Consider the following 19,577-nt stretch of genomic DNA (forward strand, 5'->3'; position numbering starts at 1 on the left):
GTTAACCCTCAATTCTTAACTATCTTATTGCTTTCACTAAAACCTCGAGTTTGCTTGTTTGTTTGTTGAAATCTGCAGAGTAGAAATAAATACGTTTTTCAACCACAACAATTGATCCAGAATTGATACAACTCCATCTACGATAGCCCTTTACAACAACAATGGAAACCTTGGGTACACTTTTTGGAGTATTGTCAACAAAAACCATGCACCTTTATAGTTGGTATTCTCTTGGACCATATTGTAGTCTACTAGCCAATAGAATGCGGGACATGAGCTACTCCATTAGTCCAACAAAAACCCTTTGACTGCTCGACACCTAGGCTTAAGATTTTTGGGACGATTGTAAGGGTTCCCAAGTACTCCACCTACCATACTTTGGATCCGATTCTAGATTCTCTTGGTTGATCAACTATCAAGAAAGGGGTTTTCATTAAAACAATGGATTTAATTGTGCAGAATCTTTTGCTAGAGAGACCGTAGCAGGAAGGGGCGCATTGTTGTATATTGTAAATAGGAAAACATTGGAGGTTTACGTTGCCTCATTCTCAGAGCAACTATGAGAACGTCATGTGGTTTAGCGCGATGATGGTCAGACTTGATAGATTGTAGCTGGAAAACATGGATGAGGCATGTGCAAGTGTTGGAGTTGCACAAGTCATGTGATGACTTGTGGATCACGCGTGTGGAGTGTGGGGTGCATGGACCCCACACATGGCTTGAGTTTTGAACTAGAACCTGGTTGACAGTTTTTGGTATATTAGTGGCCAACGAAGGCAATAAAGGAGAGTGTATAGCTCTTTGGTGCCTTAATGGCGAAAAATCGCTTATCAATTATAAAAAATTAGATAAATGAAATTTGCAGTTATAAAGTATATAGTGCCGCAAATTTATTTTTAAAAAAAATAAGTAAATATGAGATTTACATAAAAAAAAAATTAATTTTTTTAATGGCAACCCACTTTTTTTCAAAAGGAGTGCACGGCACTTGTATAATCTATAATAATATTTAACATTACTAAAATGAATAAATGAATAAAAAAGGAGACAATCTAGAAAAAAAGTTAAAAGAAAACTAACATAAAAGTCTTATTAGAGAGGAAGAGGAAATAAAGAAGGAGAACTTAGAATTAGAGAGTGTTTTACTGTTAAAAAAAGGGAGAGAAAGAGAACTAAAAATAGCTAACCCAATTTTTAAAAACTCTATATGTTTGATTAAACAGATTTGCAAAAATGACGTTTTCAATAATGAAATAAAATAAGAGTCTTGCTACATACAAGTAAAGTTACGTACTAATCTGCATACTAATACTGATTCATTCATATTTAAAATTGGAAAAGTCTAGCTGCAAGTGCAATTGCACACTAATATGTGCACTAATCTAATATGATTAGTTAAAAAATAGATTTTATTAAAAATGGTGCTAGTTTAAATTTTAAATATAAAGGAATCAGTATTAGTACGCAGATTAGTACGCGACTTTACTTGTATATACTAAAAATCTTTAAATTTTAGATTAGCATTATTTTTAATAAAATATATTTTTTAACCAATTACATTATATTAATATATAATTATACTTACAATTAAATTTTTAGATAAAATATATTCTAAGGCAATATAAATTGTGAACCAAAGGGGCAAAGTGATAGAATTTTGGGTTTGTCATGAACTTGTGTACAAAAGGGTAAGGGATCCAGTAGGGTGGCAGACGTGTAGCACATGCTATCGTGTGTCGTCGTGTGGTTGACACACTTTCACCTTTCCAAAAATGGCTACAGGAAATTTGACTTCATTCATAGCCAACAATTGTGCTACCTTTTTATTCTTTTTGCTTTTGAAAAAGAATATTTCTATAAGAATTGCTATAACCATACAAATATTTTTAAAAAGATAAATTTATAAATTTATGTAATTTTATATGATACGTTGAATTTATATTATTATAAAATTAATTTTACAATTTGACGTATAACACATCAGCTTGTGAATGCATTTTGATGAAATTCATTTATAACTAAAACATTTATCAATTTAGATCACCAAAATAAAAAGAAGAAGAGGAAGAATATGAAAGCCTTTAACAAATCAAGGACTTTCTTTTTATTAAAGTGTTATGGCCTATATATAAAAACTTTATGTATAAGAAAGATATAAAACTCGGTTTGAAATCAAATTATAAAGCAAAATTAATGTTCATTCATGATGTTGTCCAATTTCAAAACATGTCATTTTCCTTTGTACACACAAACCCCACCTTCTGAATTTTGATAAGGCGACCAAAAGGTAACCCAACTTCAATGTCGAGTAGTCGCGCGCGTTAGTATTGTTTTTGGTAGCTAGTGAAAGTGGCCAAATTGGCCGAAAAGAGATTTTTATCAATGATATCTGAATGTATAATGCTTTCACTACTTTCACGACATGATAAAATGTACTGTAATGTCAACATCTATGTATATATTATCATCATCTAATTAAGCACTGTACATATTCTCTATTTACTTGGGAAATTTAAGAGTGTATATATATATTATTTACCTAGCAGTTGGTAGAGTACGTGGAAGGCATTGCAGGAAATCGCATGTATCAACATATACGAGAACTGCTATATACACAAAGAGATTACATATAATAAACTTACAAATTGATGTGATTTTATGGGATCGATCTGTTAGATTTACTTTATAATAAAAATAACTTTACAATCAACGACATCAGTTTGTGGATTTATTTTTGTGTAATTCCTTTGTGTCTAAAGTATTTCTGATCTCTCTCTCTTTTTTTTTTTTTTTTTTTTTTTTACATAGTGAAAAGCACAAGCAAGCTGATATGGAATATTTGACATTAATTTGGCTCTTAGTTTTACCAAAAGACATTTAATTTTAATCCCTAATTTACTTTTATATATTTCTTTCCCTCTAAAGATAGATTAATTCGAATTAAGTTCTGAAGATAATATAGTCTCGCATGCACTACCTAAATTATAAAGATGATGAATCTGATGATGATGATATTTCATTTAAACCGTCGAAGTTGATCAAGGAAAAAGGCAGCTCAGAAAGGAAATAAAACAAAGCACTATCGATCGTAAAGATTGTAGGAAGTTGACGTATATACTATATAATATGTATTCATTATTATCAGAAAAAGGAAAAAAAAAAAGTTTCAAGATGTGGAAGTGTCAACACTTTGAGGCCATGGACCATGCATCTAGCTTTTGAAAAGACTTGCACTGGCCTCCTCTATATAATATGCATGATAATCCAAAGTAGAATTAAAAAATAAAAAGTCTTATCGAAAAAGATAAAAAGAAAAGAAATATTCCTGATGACAAAAATAATATATAAAGAAGGTGATCGATTCCGTAGTGCACTATCAAGATTTATAACTTTCAAGAATAAATCACCAGTTTAGTACAGGTTTGGAGAACGAGATGAGATGAGAATTTTGTGAATAATAGTAAGATAATTTGTAAATAGTAGTGAGATGATTTGAGTTGTGTATTTTTTAGATTTTGAGAAATGAGAGATCGAGAAAAAATTAAATAAAAAATATTATAAAGTTAAAATATTATAAGAATATAGTTTTATACTATTATTTTTATTTAGAGATTTGAAAAAGTTAGAATTATTTTTATTTTTTTATTTGAAAGTTTGAAAAAGTTATAATGATTAGTTTGAAAATTTTGTATTTGAATTATATTTAAGAATAAATTAAATGGGATGGGATAAATTGAAATTAGATAAGAATTTTGTGTCTCATCCCAGATTCCCATGCCTCAAACCTGCCCTTAGACCACTTTTGATAACCAATATTATAATTATATAGTTTCTTCAAATTTTTGTAAACGGCCTAGCTAAAACTTCTTTTTATATAGATACATCATGTACAACTCTTTATATAAATATATTTTAAATTGAAGATATTTTTGTAAAGCGATGTTATTTATATAAATTATTTTATAAAAATACTCTTCATTTAAAATAAAATTATGTAAATGATTATGAAAATGGTCGTATGTGTATGATCGATTATCTAACCTTTTAAATAATAGAAAATCACATGCATTCGCCACTTTTTATACTAAACCTGAAAAGAATATAAATAATATTAATGCAACGGTTGCCATGAATAGGATCTAGAGATCTTATTAAGTTATTCGATTTAGAGATCTTATATATTTATAAGTTATCAGGTTTAGAGAAAGTGTGGAAGGAATCAAGTGACCATCGTCGATCTCATCTTCTTATACGTACAAGAAGATAATTTTTGGGACTTGACTCCTATATATAAATATGTATATATATTATATTTAAAAATCAGAAGTTAATTAGTATAAAAATAAGAAAAGCTAGCCCTCATTCGAGGAGATCTATATGTGATTCTTTGGGAATTTATACTTGACTTTAATAAATTTTTGAGTTTTGATATTCAGCATATATATATGAGAGAGAGAGAGAGAGAGAGAGAGAGAGAGAGAGAGAGAGAGAGAGAGAGAGAGAGAGAGAGAGAGAGAGAGAGAGAGAGAGAGAGAGAGAGAGAGAGAGAGAGAGAGAGAGAGAGAGAGAGGGTTATGATCAATGACAGATAGTTTAGTTAACCTTGGAACAATAAGTATTACTTCGATCGTCCTTTTCTTCTACTAATTCACAACTATCTCAACAACTATATATATAAAATCTTTGTTTTTGATAAATCTAGTTTACCAAACTTTAGTTGGGAATAGAAGCTTTAGATTTTGGTAATATATAGTCTTGTTTTTTGTAAATAGCTACTGCTTTCGTTGCTCGCATATTGTAAAGCTTAGTATAGGAAATATCTTAAACCTTGCTTAGGGATCACTTTTATAACCCCTAGATTTGTTTGTAATATATATTTATCTGTCATAAGTGAGGTTATTAATTAAATTGGGATATTGTCACATTCTCTAAGTTGTAATATTGAACAAAAGAAAATTCCAAAACATATAAAAGTTTTCCACACATATTGATCAACTTTTACTTTGAGGGGGAAGAGATGCATGCATGCAATAGCATGTACAATAATGTTGATAAACGAGTTGATCAATGCATCATGTACCCTTCGGTTTGATCAAGAAGCATTCATTTGGATTCTTGAGTTTTTCACTTTGGATAAAAATAACCATTCATTAATTTGCCCTTATCAAGATTCTAACTTTTGTACGTACCATGTCAATATCCATACAATTTTTTTTTTTTTTTAAGGAAAACTATTATCATTTATTCATCATAGAAATTTATATCTATAATCGGATACATTTTGGGATGTCCTAATATCAAACATGACATTATAAACCAAAATAATGCATTTGGAGCTCTACCAATATATTATTTCTTTTTGTGATTGGTCTAATATTTACTATTGGTGATACTCTTTACAAACAAACATCTAAAAGACAACATTCTCTATCTAAATAGAAACTCAACCTCAACTTTCATAGAAAGAGAGGACTCAATCTTAACAGACAAACGTATGAGAGACGAACTTTTTTTTATTTTAATTAGCAATAAGAAAACCAAAAAGGAAAACAGTAAGACAAATGCAATAAAAGGACGGATTACAGTTTGGACCAATTCTAGTAGACTTTGGAATCTGTGACGACCCATGAAGACTATACACTTATCTCTTTTGAACCATAAAGGTCAAATCTCAAAGGTTTGATTGTGGTGAGTCTGGTGATCTGACACGTATGTTGAGAAGAGTTATCATAAGGGGTGGCACGTGAGGATTACATGCAAATGTGGGAGGCATTGTAAATTTTTAAAAAACCATCACTTTACTCCAAATGATTTTTGACCTGTGAATCTACTTGTGTCGTACATGTCTCTCAAGAGTTGCAGGAAAACTGTAGATTGAGAGAAGGAGAGGAAGGAGGAGGTGGAAGTCGATGCCTTCTCTCCCTTTGGCAAAAATCAAATCTAGAGTCCTTATTTTTTAAGGGGGGGGGGGGGTTTCGATCCTTTTAAGGAATATCCGTACAATCATGATCACACGTATCCTCAATTATGCATGCCAACTCAATATTTCACGTATACAACATTGTCATGGTACATAGATAGTAAAACCTAAAAATATAACTGAAATAATCCTTCTCTTAGAATAAAATTGAATTATGGGTCGACCTACCATTTTCAATTTGGTTTTCTAGGTGTTTTTTTGTTTTTCAATTGTCTATTTTTATTGCATCATGATGTTGTAATTGTATATGCGGAATTAAGCCATCATAGTGGAGAACACGTGTAAAATAAAATTATTATTTAGAGTAGTACTACTCATATTTTTTTTACTGCCATGATCATTATCTAAAAATATCATGACGTGATATCAAATGATTGGAAACGGTTTGTTATATTACACTAGTAGCTAGGTCAATAATTTGATGTCATATCAATTAAGGGGTGTTGGTAAAAATGAGGAGACTTGGCATGCTATTATGATTGATTAAAAATGATTGATGGAGGGAATAACAAGTTTGATTCAAAATGAGAAAAAAAAAAGGGTTAGAAGGATCAAATTGAATGCTTCTCAAAATCATGTAAATTAAAAAAAAATATGCAAAATTGAAGGTCCAATAATATTGTATTCAACACTTATTTAATGAAAACAACGAAATTTGATTTTCATATTTTTGGTAAATTGTATATATATCCTTCTTGATATATTCGAGAATCATTACAAGAAAAATGATTATTCTAATTAATCAGATTTTTGTCGCAAAATATATTTTTTGTCACATGATATATCTCATCCCGAACAAACAATATTATTTTTCAATGAATTGGTATCTTAATTCCCATATTGCAGGGTAAGTTAATTTGGTTTATCCTAAAGAATCCGTACGCGGTAACATATTAGTCAAGTTGAAATTGCATTAATAAGAAATATATACTTGGATTGGACCCAACATTAATGTACTAATTGTCTATGATATAATAATTATAAATTAGAACTACATCATCAAAAGGAGATATAGGTGTATATATATATATATCGAATTGACCATATATATGCAGCTAGCTGGCTAGATAGTGTGAACTGAATGATGCTCATGATAATAAATAAAGAACGCTAGCTCAAGGATATGGTTGATTTCTTTGTTATTGGTAAATTAATTAATTAATTAATTATTAATTATTATGATCGGTTGGATGTTAGATCGATGTAAGCTGTTAATTGGCCGTGTTTAATGAATTAATTAGAATTAGTAGCATTTGATACAAAGTTAAGAAGTTAAAATCTAGGGCTTATTAACTCGGATATGTACGTACGTACATGTTGAGAACAGCACGTAGTAGTACTACTGTTTTTAAGAACCAATATAATATTAATAAACTATATATTATATATTTTTTCAATATATAATCTATATAGTTTATGAATATTTTCAGAGAAAAATAAATAAAACGCATCAAATTAACAGTTGTACACATTTTAGTGGTCTATGCGTAACCTTGTAAATCATATTGTTATTTTATGTAAATTACAAGGTGGCCAACCCTCTTATGTGCTATGTGGGGCCAGGAAGCGCCCATAAATAATGACTCCTTCGAGGAGCCGGAAGTTGTAACTTGCTCTGCAGTTTCTTACCATATTCTTATTCAATTCTGATCTAATTCCTTGGATTTGGAGATCAGTCTTCCCCTCCTTAATTTCCTCATAGGGTCGACATGGGTTGCCAAGATGAGCCTTTGGTTCAACAAGTCCGCGAGTTGTTTGAGCAAATCTCAAGCCTCAAGAGCCTCAAACCCTCCAAAGATGTCAACATGCTCTTCACCCAACTCGTGCTCACATGCATGCCACCAAGTCCAATTGATGTAACCAAGCTGTGTAATAGGGTGCAAGAAATGAGGTCAAAACTCATTAGGCTTTGTGGGGAGGCTGAGGGACTTTTGGAGAGCCATTTCTCTACCATCTTAGGTTCCTATGAAAACCCTCTTGACCATCTCCATATTTTTCCTTACTATTCTAATTACCTCAAACTTAGCCTCCTTGAATTCACCATCCTTACCCAACAATATTGCACCCAATATCATGTCCCTAACAAAGTTGCCTTTGTGGGCTCTGGTCCCCTTCCCCTAACATCAATTGTCTTGGCCTCCAATCACCTCACCACCACCACCTTTCACAATTATGATATCGACCCTTTAGCCAATTCAATGGCCGTTCGTTTAGTTTCATCTGATCCTGACCTTTCAAAAAGAATGTTCTTCCACACCAACGATATCATGAATGTAACAACTGCTTTAAAAGATTACGAAGTGGTTTTCTTGGCTGCTCTTGTGGGCATGGACCAGGAGGAAAAGGTCCGAGTCATCGATCATTTGGCCAAGTACATGGCTCCAGGAGCTCTTTTAATGCTGAGGAGTGCGCATGGTGCTCGTGCTTTTCTCTATCCGGTGGTTGATCCTTGTGATCTTCGTGGATTTGAGGTTCTTTCGGTGTTTCATCCCTCTGATGAGGTTGTTAATTCAGTTGTCATTGCACGTAAATACCCAATGCCTACACACTCACTTGAGCAGCAGAGTCTTGGCCCCATGATATTGCCTACTTGCAAGTGTTCTGAAATTCAAGCCTTCAACCCTTTCAACCACGGCAACATGATTGAGGACTTCTCCATTGATGAGCGCCAACTTTCTTAAAGTCCTTAAATCTCACCAAGAATTACTCTTGTCTATGAAGTTATAATATAAGGGTATTGAGACATTCAATATTGCTTCTATCATATGTTCGTTGCAATATGTCTAACTTGTTTACATACCCACTCGAAGCATGTTTCTATTTTGTCATGTACTTCTAGCATCTTTAAATAAAAAGGTTTAAATGTGTGTTTCAGAATTTTCTTCTACTTAAAACTTGGTAATCCATTTATTTTCAGTAAATGGTTGACAAGCCATGGCAGCTATCATTGGATATATATGATCGATGGGAGATAAATGTTGTTCTTTTGAATTCTTGTATCTTCTTGCTAAAGTTCTCCATTTTCATAGTTTCTTGACCTAAAAGGAAAGGTCTTAGAAAAGACTTGATTAAGAATATTGATCACACCGGATTGATCACAACAAAATTTGGCATCATTAATTATTAATTCAATTCTATAACTCCAATCAGTTAACAAGAAACTTTCGGTTATATATATATATATATATTATATAGATGCTGACAATTAGGCAGAAAGATTTATTTTAGCTGATATCATGCCTTTTGTCTTAAACATCTTGATCTCAGTCCACTTTAATCTCTTCTTTGTGGATAACGTATCTTATACATGGTGATATCAGTGAGTGGAGTCCTGCAGGGAGAGAGAGCAAAGAAAAGACCAATTTGAGAGAGACCCTTTTTTTGGTTGGGTTCTGCGATCATGTTTTTGCAGTTACTACGGGTACTGCTGCAACGATACATGATACAATTATATGTATCATAGTGGTGGCTATCTTTAACTGTTAGTTGGACAGCAAGTTGTTTGGGAAAACATCAATTGTGTCTAGTCATGTTGTCTTTGTGGGGTGTGGAAAACAACAAATTCTGTCTACTCATTTTGTCTATATATATATCTTCGATAATTAATGGCTCCAAGAGGTACTGGTAATTAGTTGTTGCCATTTGTTTGCAGCTTCCGAATCAACTCTAAAACCCTTGTAACTATAACATCCGATCCTATATATGATAAGATATTTCATTTCATTAAAGCCAGCCCATTTTAGGTTTTGCCGGATTAAGTCCAAGGAAAAACAACATGATTTTTTATTTGGTAGCCAGGATCAACGTTAATATTATAATAAGCTAAACTCCCTTTGACTACTACTACGTACTTCACAATTGATATATATATATATATATAATCAGAGTACTTCGGTCATTTTGAAGTAATACGTACATGATGGTTATTGAAATAATTAATTAATTATGATGAATATATGAACTGACTTTAGGTTATTTCTTAAGGAAAAACTTCAAATAGGCCAGACTGTTACTTTTTTTTTTTAAAAGCTTAAATCTAGCTCGATCCAGGCCCAGATTAGAAATAGAATTAAAGTTATTCGGGGGGGTTAATTACACTGTTACAGTAAATTAATGAGGAAGTTCGTTCTCACATGGGTAAGGCCGATGATCTCTTGAAGTTTTTATACAAGATTTAGAAATGAGAAATCTAGCACATATATATAAATAATAATAAATATTGAATGACTTGTTCCGCTCGTGTATCTAGCTAATTAATAATTTCTCCATTAATTCAAGACCTTAATTATAAAGAATTCGGACATACATAAACTCAAAGGAAATGTTAATCGATCATTCACACATATTTGAGAATAAAGTACTACTATATATATATATATGATAATCATCAATTTTCTTATTTACCAAACACACACACACACACACACACACATATATATATATATATTAATAAAGCTAGGCATTTTCCTATCAATTAATTAAGTTTTTAATACGATAACTAATTATTTAATTAGGGCAGTACGTGTTTTCAAGGGGAGAGTAATTAAGGGTGTAATCCTAGCTTGCTTCTCATAACTATTTGATCACATATCCGATACCATATATAGTTTTTCATTTTCGTCATGCAAATTAAAATATGAGACAAAATAATAAATTCATGTGATCAACGTACGTCTTAGCAATTAAGTTTTGGGAGCGCCGCGAAAATGTGTGAAGTAGTAATTAATCAGTGTATTAATTTATATATAATTGAAGCAATTATTATATATAATTAATGTATATGTTCTTTGTTTTTCTTTTTTCTTTAATATAAAAAGCTCATCCTTCTTGTTCAAGTGGCCGCCAAGTCGCCAACCACATTCTTCGAGGGCAAAAGATTGTGTACGTCCTTAAAATTACCCAAAAGCTAGAACCTTGGGAATTAGATGTATCATGATGTGCTCATAAACCTTGGCCAAAAAAACAATATATATATAGTTACTCGATCTCGCGGGACGTTACTCTGATCTCCCTAGTGTAAGTTATTATTGTACAATATAATTCCTTGGCAGGTTTTGTGGGTTTTACTTATTGTACACTCTCCCATAACTCCATAATGTCGACATAGGCTGCAAAGATGTCAACATGCTCCATCTTCCCCCAAACTATGCACACACTTTATATTTGGAAAGCGGCCAACAATATTATTGCAGTACTAGCAAATTAAAGTGCCTTTCTTCTTCCTCGGCTCATCGATCCTTTCCCTGATCTCCACTTTTATCAATCGTCTAGGCAGCACCAATATATTCTCACCTCACCATCACTTCTTATATCATTAACTTGATCTGATTTATTAGCCAGTTCTTCAAAGTAATTTGCTGGCCCTGGTGCATGCTAGCTAGCTAGCTAGCATATATGGTTTCAACTGAACTTGACCTTTTCATATTCAGTACTTTTCTTCAGCTCCCTGCTAATGATCATATGAAGTATGTTATATCATTTGGCTAATTAGTACAATATTATGGCCTCCGGATGCTTTTCTAATAATCATAGATGGTGCTCGATCGATCTAGCTTTTGTCAATTATCTGATGCCTGATTCCTGTGGTCTTAATTCATCGGTTTGAGGTTCTTAGTCTCATCTCACTCTTATTATTAGTTCATTTATCGCGGTGCTAATTAAAAATATATATGTTTCCATGTCTATGTACGCACACCTGATCTAGAAGAGCTCTAAATGACATTCAATTTCTTTAACAGTGAAAACAGGCCGATTGAGGAAGTGTCCGCTGATCAGAAGAAACAATCATCTCTCTCTCTCTCTCTCTCTCTCTCTCTCTCTCTCTCTCTCTCTCTCTCTCTCTCTCTCTCTCTCTCTCTCTCTCTCCCCATCGTGAATTTTTGTCTTGTTGATCTATGTCTGACATGTTTTGCTACTCCAAACATGCATGTTTTGTTTGGTTTGATCATGCAACTTCAATTTCAAGACAAAAGAAGGGCTCAATCTGTTTTTTTACTCTTTTAATTGATTTGGTAATCTAGCTATATATATATGCTAGAGAAGAGAATTCTCATGCCTTGACATGATGCGCCCACATTTATGTCAACTTCTTTATAAGAAAGATCATTGTTTAATCAGCTTCTTGCTAAGGTGGTGTTGTCTACTATTTTCGCAGTAAACTTTTCTTCACCTAAAATATTGGACGGCATTTGTAAAAGAGCGATCAATGTTCTGATCGATCTCTTATATGCAACGCTACATAGACTTGGCAACAAAATTATTAGCTATATTCAAACGGTATTTCTGCCTTGCACGTTACTTATAATTATTATTTGACTTCATTTTTCTAATTCCAGTATTATGTTATATATATAATATATGATGACGCTTGGTAATTTGTTGGTCCAATTCATGATGATTTTGTTGGTATCTAGCTATAAGCTATATATATTGGCCACCTTTTATCTTCATTTTATAATTCAACGTTATGTTTCATGCTGGTTTCTTAATTTGTACATGCATGCTGCAGGATGACTCTTGTCCTTTTATATATATATATATATATATATATATATATATATATATCTTATCTATCAGTTAGGCGTACGTATTTCTTGTTAATTATATCTATCAAGGGTTATTTTTCCTGGAAGAATTCGAAGGAAAAAAGAATGGGATTAGAAGTCTGCAAACTAGGGATGATCAAAGCTTATTTTTTTTTTTTTTGAGCTTTGAAGCTCTCTTTGACAAATATCTCACAAATTAAGTTGACTTTTGATCAGTAGACAATTATCTCATGATCACAAAGTTCATGAATAACAGCAAGATCAGGTTCTATCTATATCTACATCAGACATGATAAAATAGATTTGGAGTGAGTTTCATCAGATCTGATAAGAGTTTATGTATATTAAATTATGATCATGTCTGCATGATGAGATCAACTAAAACTCAGTGAACTAGCTGTACTTAAGCCTTAATTTCTTCATAAACTTGCAAGAGGATTCTAATCAAGTATTAAGAGATCAAGATGGTCTTGATCTCACATATATGAGGACTAATTACTGTCAATTCAATTATTCTCTTCCCCACCAAACATACATCTAAAGATATTTTCATTTTCTGTAATACTTTCCTAATTCCCAACATTAATTTTTTCCATGTAATATATGGCATCAAAATACTTCTTTCCCCAATTATTTGTTGAAAGAGTTGACAGAAATTTGAAGTAATCATGCACAGGGTAATTAATTAGTAAGATTAATTACATAATACACAGCAATAAGAATAAGAATAAGATTAGGTATTTTTCTAATAAGTATGATTAGTTCAAAAATTTAGATTTTTTCCTTTTGGTAAACAATATATTACAAGAAAAACGGGCAATTGCGACCAATTAATAGCAACGAAAAGACTATTAGCAACCAATTGGTTGCTAATAGTCTTTTCGTTGCTATTAATTGGTCGCAATTGCCCGTTTTTCTTGTAATAATTAATTAATAAGAATTGCATTATGGTACATGATTAATAATGTTGGTAAAAAATCCGAATGAATCCAAGTATGTTCGTTTCAAAGGCATTTTACCATTAAGTAAAATGTTCAATGATCAATTAAAAAAAGCTACATCCAAAGTATAATTATTCGAACAAAGTTGGAGTCATAAATCTTGAATTATCTTATAATTGCATAGGACATACGGACACGACATTGCATGTTAATTTTACATCTAGTTGCGTGACAGATTTGAATAAAGGAAGTCACATTATTTAAATCTTGATGAATAAGATAAACGTAGATTCACAAATTCTAAATTATCTTATAGTTGCATAAGGCATATGAATACGACGCTGTATATTAATTTTACATCTAGTTGCGTGACATATTTTGTATAAAAGAAGTCACATTATTTAAATCTTGATGAATAAGATAAATGTAGATTCACAAATTCTAAATTATCTTATAGTTGCATAAGGCATACGGACACGACGCTGCATATTAATTTACATCTAGTTGCGTGACAGATTTGTATAAAAGAAGTCACATTATTTAAATCTTTGATGAATAAGATAAACGTAGATTCAGAAACCCAAAAATATTTAAATAATAATGCGAGTACATAGTTAATATCCATATGATGTGTGCCCCACAACACCCCAAACAGATAACTCCTTTAGAGGACAAGAGAGTGTATTTAATTTAACCTTGAATAGTGTCTTTATAATACCACATCTTGTTTGCCTTGTCTGGAAGTCTCTCCCATAACCCCATAGTGTCGACATTAGCTGCCAAGAGCTTTTGGTAAAAGAAGAATTTTAGATGGTGAGCAAATTTCAAGCCTCGAGAATCGCAAACTCTCCAAAGATGTGAACATACTTGTGCTTACATGCATGCGACCAAGTCCAATTGATGTAACCAAGCTGTGCAAAAGGGTGCAAGAAATGAGGTCATAGCTCATTAGGCTTTGTGGGAAGGCTGAGGGACTTTTGGAAAGCCATTTAATCCTCTACCTTCTTGGGCTCACATGTAAACCCACTTGACCATCTCCATATTTTCCCATATTAATCTAATTACCTCAAGCTTAAGCCTCATTTGAGCTCACCATCCTTGCCCAACACTGCACCCATAACCCTTTTGCCTTTGTGGGCTCGGGTCCTCTTCCCCTACCTCAATTGTTTTGGCTTCTAAATTTCTTATCACCATACCACCACGACCTTTCACAATTATGATCAATCATGATATCGACACTTTAGCCAATTTGAAGGCTATTCGTTTAGTTTCATATCTTGACTTATCAAAAAGAATGTTCTTCCATACCAATGATAATCATATGATGAATGTAACAACTGCTTTAAAGGATTATGAAGTTATTTTCTAGGCAGCTCGATCTAGTGGGCATAGACTAGGACGAAAAGGTCTGAAATCATCGATCATTTGGCTTAAGTCATAGCTCCAGAAGCTCTTTTGATGCCAAGGAGCGCGCATATGATGCTTGAGCTTTGCTCTATCCGGTGGTTGATCCATGTGATCTTCGTGGATTCGAGGTTCTTTCGGTGATTCATCCTATTGATGTGGTTATTAATTCAGTTGTCATTGCACGAAAATATCAAATGCCTATAAAGTAATGCTTGTCCCAAAAATATCATGTACCTGACATTTAAACCTTGTATCCTGGAACCTATTTTGAGGAGGAACTGGCACTTGATCAGATTCAACTCTCAAGACATCCATTTATGCGTGCTGGAAAAAGCCAGAAGGAACTGGCTCCTTCTGTCATACAAAACTAGTTTGTTTACTTATATACTAAATATTTCCAACATGTTTGATATTTTCATTCTGTCTACTGGAATTTTAATTTTTAATGATCCATTTCACTGCAAAAACTAGAAATTGGATCCTTCTATTGTTTACTTCTTAAAAAAAAAAAAAAATTCTACTTAATGCATATATTTAACTTGTTTTATTTACTTGAGAGATCTCTCTGTTTTCATCTTAAACTTGGAGCAATCCGTCTCTGAATTTTGTTCCGAGTGATTTTATTTCATGATCTCCCTAAAGTTGCATGTCTATTGAAGGGAAAAATACAACTTTTAATTTCTGTTGATCCAAAAGTCCCTTTAATGTTCAATCTGTCTCAATTCACGCAGTCATAGAATCAATTGCTTTATCTGTGGCGGACTTTGCACAAACATTCTATTCATCATTTCTATATATCACATATTATATTTTTTTTTTCTCTTATAAAATATGTGATATATGATTGATTAGTAAAATAATTCAATTAATTTATGAAGAATAAAACAAAAAATTAATTTTTTTTTTTTAAATTATGGTATGTGATGTGTAGAGATCATGAGTAATAAAGCTGTTCTACGTTCTTATAATTTAGATTAATACACAATCGACGAATCTTGCAAGAGTGCACATTGTAACTTTGTGCTCGTCTACAATGCAATGTGACAAAGTCGATAATTTAGGGCATGTTTGGACATTATCAGAATTTTTAAAATTGTCAAAATTTTTCATAATTTTATTTTCAAATATTACTCATATACAAAATAATTTTCAATTTTAATTTTTTAACATTTTTATATAATCATTATCTAATCATTATTCAAACACAAAAATCAATATAATTTTTATAAACTTCAAAACAAAACACAAAAATTAATACAACTTTTTCAAATTTTAAATAATTTTTTAACTTTATAATATTTTTATTCAAATTTTCCTCTCTTATTTTTCAAAATCTAATAAAATATCTTCGTTCAAATTATTTCAGTGCTACTTACAAAATTCTAAAATGCTCCAAGTATCCAAACAGGACTGAATTCGTATTAGAAAAAGTTGATATTCAAGAATGCAAAATGTAACTTGGGAATGAGCTGATAAGTATACAAATCTCATAAGTCCAAACTAACTGAATTGTAACAAAAGTATAGAACTAGACCAATTAGAGGCCCTGTTATTTGGTCATGCACATGAAGACTCGAATCTCCCTCAGGCTTCAACCTCAAAATCACGCAACTGTCAACATCCAAGCATCTTTGAGAGGCCCAGTTTGCAGGAAGACTTCTCTTCTTGAAGTTCCAAGCAGCATCTGTTGCCTTTTCTGGACCCAAACGTACTGCAGAGGGGAGTTTTTCACAAGCTTCTGCACGTAGTACTTGGTCATCACGTATATCGCTTAGCAATCATGTACTCAGCCTAAACAATTCCCAAGAAATGTTGTTCTTCCATCATTTATTTTGTCATTTTCAAATACATGATGTGTCATATTAACACCGATAGTTTTTAAAATAATATTTGAATGAATATGTTGAAAAAAAGAGTAGTGATTACAAAATATATTTTGAATAAAATAATAATATTTATGATCAAATTGTTTCTTGTGAATAAGCCCAGAAACAATGTTTGCCCTACAATGCATTTGAAAAACAATTCCTACCAAGGCTAGCTTATGATCTATCAATCTTACCGAATTTTTAATTTGATCATTTTAATCTTTCCATCTCAATTCTGTACGTGATCCTACTCATAAAACTCACTCATATCACATCAGCACTAATGAGATGACAAAGTGTCCACTAAAATTAAAAAAAAAAAATTATTAATGTTAAATATAGTTTTAAGATGTGATGTGCATCATTTTAAAAAATATCGTTAAAATCGTTTTTATTTTTTTATAATATGAATACCGTATTTGTCAAATTTATTTTTTAAAGAAAAAAGAATGTGTAGACTTACACACCCTAATACTATACAAATCATAATACTATACAAATCATTTAAAAATAGTATGTATTTTTAGTTAAAATACTTAAAACGTTAACTAAAAGAAGGTATGCAGGGGGAGGACTTTTCACTAAATAACTTCTATTTAGATAAAATTAACAAGTGATTTGAAGGGGGTGTTATACAAAGGTCAAGATAGAAACTGTTTTGATTTGAAGTCATGTGGATTGGGGAGAAATGTTGTGAGACGATTGTAGAAAACTCATGGAGACAAAATTTAGAGAGGAATGATATGGCAGAGGTGATGGAAATGATTACTGATCATAGTAAAAGACTGGGAGTGTGGAATCGAAATACATTTGGAGGGGTCCGATATCAGCTAAGGAAGGCTAAATAGAAACTTCAACATGTACAAGAAAGAGACCCCACTTATGGTGATAGAGAGGCCCACATTTTAGCAAAAACAAAGGTTCAAACCTGGCTGGAGAGAGAGAGGAGACTATGTGGATGCAAAGATCAAACACATTGTAGCTGAAGGAAGGGGACCAAGATTTTAGATTTTTTCATATAAAAGCTTTACATAGAAGGAAAAGAAATAGTATAAAGAAATTAAAAGATGCAAATAGTGAATGGCAAGAGGGAGGTGCAAAGGATAGTATCATTGTGGACTACTTTCAGGACTTGTTCTTAGTTGCTAAGGAGAGAGATCATATTAATTTTCTGGAAAGCTTGGCTGGCAATGTGACATCTTCTATGAATGAAGAGTTATCAACGCCCTATACTGAAAAATAGGTGGTTGATGCATTGAAATGGATGAATCCTTAGGCTCTTGGACCAAATGGGATGGGCCCAATTTTTTTCCAAAACTTTTTGCATGTTCTCGGCAGATCAGTGATAGCAGCAGTTTTACAAACTTTACAAATTGGTGAGTTTCCCACTGTTTTGAATCACACTTTCATTACTCTGATCCCAAAGACGAAAGGTATTGAGAAGATTGTAGATTTTCATCTCATCAGTTTAGCAATGTTGTCAATAAGTTGATTTCAAAGGTTATTGCTAATAGATTGAAGAGAATGCTTCCCTCCATTATTTCTTATTTTCAAAGTGCATTTGTGCCTGACCAACTTATTACTGATAATGTTTTGTAGCTTATGAACTAATCCACCATTTGAAGCATAAGAAAGTTGGTAAACAAGGGTACATGTCTCTTAAGTTAGATATGAGTAAAGTTTACAATTGTGTTGAATAGAACTTCTTAGAAACCATTATGAATATTATGAGTTTTGAGAAGTTGATTGATATAATTATGCCGTGTGTGACCAGTGTGACTTTTTTAGTTTTAATCAATGGAGAGCCAAAAAGACCTATTGTTCCAAGTAAAGGGCTGAGATAAGGAGATCATCTTTCTCCTTATTTGTTTTTGTTATGTATTGGGGGTTTGATTTTATTATTACAAAGGCAGAGACAGATTAAGAGCTTAAGGGAATTAAAGTTTGCAGAAGGACTCCTCAGATTAATCATATGTTTTTTGCAAATGATAGTGCGGTTTTTTACAAAGCAAATGTTGAAGAAAATAGAACAGTTCAAAGGCTATTGGATACATACAAAAAGGCATCAAGATAGAAAATCAATAAGGAGAAAACATCTATAGTTTTCTTAGTTTTTAGGCCTACCTCTAATTGTAGGTTGACCCAAAACAAGGGATTCCTTAGAGATAAAACTGAAAGTGTGCCACAAACTGCAGAGTTAGAAAGATTAACTTCTATCTCAAGGGGGCAAGGAAATAATAATCAAAATTGTAGCTCTCTTTATTCTCACATATTCGATGAGCTACTTCTTATTGCCAGGGAATCTATAATGGCTAGATTTTGGTGGGGTAAAAAAAAAGATGAGAGGAGGATACATTGGATCAATTGGGAGAAGATGTGTGAACTAAAGTCTAGAGAAGGCTTGGGTTTTAAGGATTTGCATACTTTTAATATGGTCTTACTAGCTAAACAGGAATGGAGGGCAGAAAATTCTATGCTTCATAAAATCTACAAGGTCAAATATTTCCCACGAGGCAACTTCTTTAATTCTAGGTTTTGCCATAATCCTTCATACACCTAAAGAGGAATATGGACAACAAAGAAATGACTTCTTAAAGGTTGTAGGTTGTAGATGGCGGATTGGTGATGGTAAAACTACAAAAATGTGGTCTGATAACTGATTCTAGGACATCCAAGGCTGCTAAGGGATGATAGTGCAATAAGGGTGAAGGATAAAGTAGAGATAGTGGATAGTATTACTGATAATAGCTCGAGATGGTTGAATGTGGAGAAGTTTAGAACTCTCTTCAATCCAAAAGTAGCCATTGATATTTTGAAAAGTATTATTGCTCCTAAA

The 19,577-nt window shown here is 32.3% G+C and overlaps 1 protein-coding gene, 1 long non-coding RNA gene and 1 pseudogene across 2 annotated transcripts; all 3 read left to right on the top strand.

Moving 5' to 3' along the window:
- Positions 1–7,595: 7,595 nt before the first annotated feature.
- Positions 7,596–8,857, top strand: LOC122316727 (nicotianamine synthase-like). Its single transcript, XM_043133470.1, has one exon. It carries the CDS (start codon positions 7,690–7,692, stop codon positions 8,659–8,661), a length of 972 nt encoding a protein of 323 aa, XP_042989404.1. The 5' UTR covers positions 7,596–7,689; the 3' UTR covers positions 8,662–8,857.
- Positions 8,858–11,062: 2,205 nt separating this feature from the next.
- Positions 11,063–12,300, top strand: LOC122317061. Its single transcript, XR_006244369.1, has 2 exons — positions 11,063–11,586; positions 11,719–12,300. It is a non-coding gene; the product is annotated as an uncharacterized LOC122317061 (long non-coding RNA).
- A 1,766-nt stretch (positions 12,301–14,066) lies between these two features.
- Positions 14,067–15,332, top strand: LOC122315526 (annotated as a pseudogene).
- The last annotated feature ends 4,245 nt before the right edge of the window (positions 15,333–19,577 follow it).

This window comes from Carya illinoinensis, chromosome 7 (genome assembly GCF_018687715.1).
Source record: "Carya illinoinensis cultivar Pawnee chromosome 7, C.illinoinensisPawnee_v1, whole genome shotgun sequence".
Taxonomy (NCBI): domain Eukaryota; kingdom Viridiplantae; phylum Streptophyta; class Magnoliopsida; order Fagales; family Juglandaceae; genus Carya; species Carya illinoinensis.